Below are 6,748 nucleotides of genomic sequence, written 5' to 3'. Positions count from 1 at the left end.
CATATCATTCAGATGCTAAGACACATGTCTTTCTAGCCGACATTAACATCTTTATGGAGATGCAAAGGTGACGAGATCACACGAACCAGTTGCGTTCCCCCTCCGAGGTTCACATGGATGCGACCAAAAGATAAAGGGGGAGGGGAGGGTCGAATCTGTCGGTTGGGTAGACTGGTTCCCTTCCCCCCACCCCATTCCCAGCCCGAGCCCCCGCAGAAGGAAACCAGAACAATGCGGATTCGAACGCGCCTCTCGGAGGCAGAACCCCTTCCTCCTCCACCACTGCCCCGCCGCCCCCACCCCAACTCCCAAGTTACAGCGACATCCTCTCGGAAGGGGGAGACCCGGAGCAAACAGGACACCGCTGGACCGTCCAGTGAGCGGCCAGCGGCTTTGGGGTGGCGGGGGCGGCTGAAGGCGGGGCGGGTTACATACAGTCCCTGGCTATGGGGTGCGGAGGTGCGTAACGGTGTTTGTCGGGGGGCGGGGGCTGCCAGTAGTCCAAGTCGGAGCCGCCCCCCGAGCCGGCTGGGCTGGCGGGCGATAAAGTGCAGCTGTAGGGGGACGTGGAGCTGGAGGCCGGGCTGTCGCCGCAGCTCCAGGGGGAGGCGGCCGAGGGGCTGTGGGCGCCCCCGGGGCTGAGCAGCGCGCCGGCCTCGGAGAAGAGCGCCCCGGCCGCGCCCCCGGGCCCGCAGTGATCGGCCAGCCGCAGCGTCTCGGTGAGGGCCCAGATGTAGTTGTGGGCGAAGCGCAGCGTCTCGATCTTGGTGAGCTTGGCGTCCTCGGGGAAGGTGGGCAGCACCTCGCGCAGCGCGTCCAGCGCCGCGTTTCAGGTTGTGCATCCGATTCCGCTCGCGGTTGTTGGCCTTGAGCCTGCGGGTCTTCTTGATGCGCTGCACCGTCTCGGCCGTCTTGGCGCCCCGGGAGCCCCCTCGGGCGCGGCTGGGCCGGCGCTGGCACTCGTGAGCCGAGCCCCGGAGGCGCGCGGCCGGCCGGCGCCCCCCCCGCCGCCGCCGCCGCCGCCCCCCGCCCCCTCCCCCGGCCGCTTGCTCCGCTTCAGCCAACCGCGGCCGCCGCGCGCGCGAAGGCGCGTCCGAGTCTCCCTCCTCCTCCTCCTCCTCCTCCTCCTCCTCTTCCTCCTCCTCCTCCTCCTCCTCCCCCTCGGAGCTGGAAGTCGGCGGGCTGAGGGAGGCGGAGGCCGGGGAGGCCGAGCGCAGCAGCAGCAGCACGTCCGCCTCCTCCTTGAGCTCCAGGCCCTCGGCTTTGCTGAGCATCCTGGGCGCCAGCGGCGGGCGCACCTGTCGGGAAGGGGCAGAGACACGCGTCAGCCCGGGGAGGGAGGAGGGAGGGAGGGAGGGAGGGATGGCCGGGACGCCTGGTGTGCCCCAGCCAGAGGACTCTCCTCGGAAGGCACCGGAGATAGGGAGCTGCTGGGGACAAAACGCAGCAAACCCCAGCAGGCGTTCCAGGGTCAGACCCCGGGAAGGTTCTGCCCCTGCCGCGCCCTCGTGGGCAGATCTGGGCAGCAGCTTTTCCTCTTGCACCCCCCCCCCGCACCCCCGAGTAGCCCCTCCATCCCCGGCAGCAGACAAAGAGCCCCCTCAGGGGTCGACTGGACCCTCCCCTCTGAGGCGGGGGAAGTAAGAGAAGAAAGAACTCTCGGGAGTCCCACGGAACTTACTTGGCTCGCTCTAGTGGCGCTTTCCAAGGCCGGCTCGGGGGTGCGCTTTGGCCTGCGCCCTAACTTCTCGGGCCTCCCGGAGCGGCGGGGCCGCGCTGGCCCCCCGGAGAGCGACCTCGTGCTGCCAACGTGCTCGACGGGGAGCTCCTCCCCAGGACCCCCTGTGCCAAGAGTCGATGCAGGGGCCCGTGAGCGGCGGCTGCCCCCTTGGGCTTGGTGGCGGTGTGCGTCCGTCCGTCCGTCCGTCCGTCCGTCAGTCAGTTCCCGGTGGTGCAGTCGCTGGCACGCGACTCCTCGGCACTCCAGTTAAAGTGAAGCTGCTTGGGGTTCAATGGCTGTGTGTCTGGCACACGACTCTCCTTAAAACCCCTTATATACTACCAAGAAAACAATCGAATCTGCCCCCGGGGCCCCCCCAGATCCCCCACCCCCTGGGCTCCTCCCTCCCCCTCTTCCCTCCCCGGGTTTATTCTTTTCATTGCATTATCATCACTCATTTCTTTCTCTTTCTTAGCCCCTTCCCCCCTCCCCTACGCTGCCATCCATCCATCCTCCCCCACTTGGCCCCCTTCCCCCCCTTTTTATCTAATCAGCATAAAGTGGTTCTAAAGCTCCAGGCTGAGCTGGGTGCTGCAGCCCAGGCTGCAGGAGCGGCGGCGGCGGCGGCGGCGGCGGCTGCTAAAGCTGCTGTTGTCGCCGCCGCCGCCGCCGCCGCTCTTCTTTGTGATTGGTGGCTCGCGCTCGGCTGGAGCGTGCCGCTAATTTATTAATGAATGGTGGTCGCGAGGCGCAGCTGGCCAATCAGTGCACCCTGGACTCTGGGAGTTCTGCAAGCCACGCGCACCAGAGCTCGCTCCCTTTCAGCAGCCTCATTAGGGTGGGGGGGGGGGGGGCTGGGGGCTTGGGGGAAAAGGGGACACCGAGAAGCACGCACCCTCACCCCCACTCGCTCCCACATCCTCCCCATCCTGAAGCGAGCGAGTGGGCGAGCCCGCAAACAGACTCACACCCTCCCCGCAGTCTTTCCGTCCCCTCTCCTTTCTTCCGCTACAAAGAAAGATGAAGATTAGTTCGTCCAAGTCAGCCCAGTAGTCTGGGCTATGGGGCTGCAAGGCATTTCTTTTTAATTTTATTTTTACATAGCTATATTTTAAAAGGAATAGATGGAAATGGAAATAGAAATCAGTGAATCAGTGAATATGGGAGTGGTGAAAATTTCGTTTAGGATAGTTTGAGGGTGGGAAACAGGAAGGAAAAGACTTTGGGGAGATGAAATACTTCTAAAAGATACACTATATAACAATATAATACAGAAATCATCTAGTCGGACCTCTTCATTTAACATGATGACTAAACGAGCCCTACAGGACCAAAGTGGAGAAGAGAGTTACTTCAAGTCTCACAGCCAGGGTCTCTAGAGGAAGAGAGGTGCGGGCTCGAGTGCCTGTTGAGCGGGGTATGGTCTCCCCGGGGGCAGGTTTGGCCATTGGGCTGCTTCGACTCTCAAGTGGTCCCTCAAAGTCACCGGGAGACTTTGGATAGGTTGGTGGTGGCAGTCCTCCCAGGCTTGAGTCGAAATTGAAAGCTGACTCTGTTTCAAGACCTTCTGGTCTTTTGCCTCTTCGGTCAGTTCTCAGTCAGTTCCCCTGATCCAGTTCTCCGATTCTTTGCCCCAAGCATATCCCCTCCCCCAGAGAGTAAACTTATTTGTAGTGGGGGGTGGAGGGGATGTATATGCTTTTGCCCTGGGTGGAAGGAAGGAGTGGGTGGGTGGAGTTACAGGATAGTCTGGTGCGAGTGGTTAAAGATGTCCTGGTACACAGGGAAACCCTCCGTGGCGACTGATTTTGGAAAGGAAGTTTTGTTTTGTTTTAGATCATCAATGAGGTGCTAAGACCTTTTTTCCTAGTGGAAGAGGTTTCGCTTCCTTGTTTTTATTTTTAGCTCGATCTTTATGTAGGGAAGGTGAGGAAGGGACAAAAATGAGATGTTCATTTTGTCAGCTAGCATTCAAACTCTATAATACGGTGACGTTGCGGCTCTTGTTTTGGGGAAGGAAAACAACCAGAAAACATTATAACGTTTTTGGTTGTGTTCTTAAAATAATGTTAACTATAGATTTTTTTTAAAAAATAGGAATCTTGGGGGAGTGGATAGGAAAAAGTTCTTAATACTTATAGTACTGAAGAAGTAAACCATTTGCAAAGTGAAACTGGGCACACTAGGCTAACATTCCTCACGAAATTATTTTGCAAACCATCTTAAATTTTTCCCGTTAAAAGAAAAGTTGTTTTCCAGAGCCCCCCCCCATCTTTTTTCTCTCCTAATCTCTTTTCTGATGCCTTTAATTTAGAATGGGGATTCGTTCCCTTTCCTGCACTCCCCCCATCTTGATATTGTTATTTGAAAATGAAGTAATATTTCAGAGCTAATCATTCTGGCCTCATCTTTCCTAATCCCTTTCCTCCCTCTTAGTTCTCTTACCTTATTCCTTTGTGACAACAATAACCATGATGCTGTCAAATCTAAATCAAAGAGAACTCATTGAGAAGTTAAACTTTTAATGAATCTAAATGTCAGATAGTATGAAGGTTGGGAATGGTCTTCATACTTGATTTTGGGTTCGGCTCTACAAGACATTATCAGTGATAGTCAAAAATAGTTACACACACACACACACACACACACACACACACACACACACACACACACCAAGAAACAATGGGTGAGAAAGAAAAACCTGAATCCTTGAGATGCAAAGTCTAAGCAGAAAAGTTATTGAGGAAGGGAAAAGCTACTTCTTTGGTCTAAGAGAACTAAACAATGGAAATAAAAGTGTGTGGAAGTTGGAGACCTCAGCATCTATTCAAGAGAAGCTGATTGTAAAGAAAAACAAATCCACTATATAGTGTTTGAAACAAGGTATCTCCTTTTGGAAATGTGGTCAACCTGCAAAAATTCTCTTAAGAAGTGCTGGGTGTTCAAAGTAGTCAAACTATGAGAAATGAGAAAAAGAACTGACTTCCAGAGCAGCTAACCTTCAGGCCTTGTGAATCTCCTTTTCTACGCTGTAGCTAATATTTAGTTCTCCCAAGTCAGAAGATTTGTTTTGAGTTTATGGAATCTGAGTTTATAACCAAAGCTTCTAGGAGTAAGTGAAAAATTAGCTTCTTCTGTGAATTTGCCATCACAGATTTATAGCTAAATAGGATCTCAGAGGCCATGTAGGGCAGCACCCTCTTTTAACAAATGGGGAAACTGAGGCCCTCAAAAGGTTAAGTGATTTGTCCATTGTCATACACAACTAGTTAGTAACCTTGCAGCATTTTAACCAGATCATATGCTCGGAATCCAGTTCATTTCCCACTGCAGCTCCTTTCGTGTAACAGGAGGAAAATCCATATAGTTTGCATAGAGAAGCTAAGGATAAAATAATAATCCTTTTCTTGTATTCTGTAAAGATTTAACTGACAACTTTGGTGGGGGTGAAGGAGCAGAGACCAGCGGATGAGGAACGATCTCTAGTAATGCCAATCGACTCCTTCTCTGCAAATTTATGACCTTTGAGAGAGTCCTGTGAGTTCTAAAAAGTTAAGTGACTTGCCCAGGGCGACAGTCGGTATTTGTCACAAGTGGAACTCGAATCCAGGTGTTCCAGACTCTGAGGCAAGCTTTCTATTTACTAAATTAATCTCACGGGCTGTCTTTATCAATATCAAAAAACAAACTCACAGAGTGCTGTCTTTCCTTTTCTGCAATTGGTTTACAAAGAGAAGACAAGGAAGGATTCTGAAGTAATTGGTTCAAGTAGCATTAATTTAATCATTAAACCAACCCTGGTAATGAAGATATCACTAGAGTTTATCTTCCAGATTTTATTTTTCTTTGGTCCTTGGAAGAGGTGGCGAAGCTTGAAGCACAGGTTGAGGGAAAAACAAAAGGAAAAACCATTGCGCCTCCTCTCTAAATTTGTACCATGTTTGTCTAGCAAAATTTGGGTTCTTAAGAACAAATCGCTTACAATGTTCAGAAAGGTGCCTCAAGGCAAAAACCAAAAAGAAAAGCAGATGTTTAAGAACATTCTCAAAAGGGCTTCTCTGGCGCAGCCCCAGGGACACACACATACAGATACTGTCCCCCTCCCCACCCCAGGGTCGCACGGTCTTCGTGAAAGAAAGGCGATTTTGATTCAGACCCAGATTTGAGGGCAACGTGACCCAAACCAAACTTTCTTTGCACTCTTTTAACTTAGATAAATTCAAGAGGCACTTGTGTGGTCTAAAAAGATTGTCCAGATGAAACCAAGCTGAAATGTTCTGCCCCCCCCCCCAAAAAGGGGTGGAGAGAGAGAGGGAAGAACTGAATAGCATCCGTGAGGCTGGTGACCGAGGGCCCTACTGTCCAATGCCTGAACTGTCTGTCCTAAAGGGTCAAACTGTTCATCTTCAGCCCCTTTTCTATGCCCAATCCTACTTTAAGGGGAACAAAAGCTCAAAGCAGGCAGTTATCAAGAAACGGGAGCACAATGATTTAAACTCCTGGCAGGATCTTAAGAACTGGGGGGGGGGGGGCAGAAGCAGGAGGAGGGAAGGGGGCAGGGGGTGGAGATCTTTAGAAAACTCTTTGTTGCTTCTAAGAAGCTTGAACTCTGAGACGACCCAACAGCCCTAAAAGTTTAGGGTAGGTGTTGCTGTGGGGCCTTCGGCGGCAGCCAGTGCGCACACTTCGACCTCACAAGTGGAGCGTCCCTGGGGTCTCCATTCCAACAATCCGCTTTTGCAGGTGAATGGGGAAGGGGAAATGGAGGAGCCCCTCTTGAGGAGAGGGTTCCGAGCTCTCCAGCTCTGGGACAAAGAGCACGAAGCGCGCTTCTCTAGGAGCACACACACACACACACACACACACACACACACACACACACACACAAACTCTCTCTCTCTCTCTCTCTCTCTCTCTCTCTCTCTCTCTCTCTCTCTCCTCCTCCTCCTCCTCCTCCTCCTCCTCCTCCTCCTCCTCCTCCTCCTCCTCCTCCTCCTAGCCATCAACTTCTCTACTCCGCCAAGGAGT

General features: G+C 52.9%; 1 protein-coding gene across 1 annotated transcript; it reads right to left on the bottom strand.

Annotated features, from left to right (window-relative positions):
• Positions 1-253: 253 nt before the first annotated feature.
• Positions 254-1,274, bottom strand: NEUROG2 (neurogenin 2). Its single transcript, XM_074227392.1, is given in 2 exon segments — positions 254-829; positions 831-1,274. Coding segments are annotated over 2 exon segments (846 nt in total). The 3' UTR covers positions 254-427.
• Positions 1,275-6,748: the final 5,474 nt, after the last annotated feature.

Source organism: Macrotis lagotis, chromosome 3, assembly GCF_037893015.1.
Source record: "Macrotis lagotis isolate mMagLag1 chromosome 3, bilby.v1.9.chrom.fasta, whole genome shotgun sequence".
In the NCBI taxonomy this organism is placed as follows: Eukaryota; Metazoa; Chordata; class Mammalia; order Peramelemorphia; family Peramelidae; genus Macrotis; species Macrotis lagotis.
This window is presented reverse-complemented; position numbering and strand designations above follow the sequence as displayed.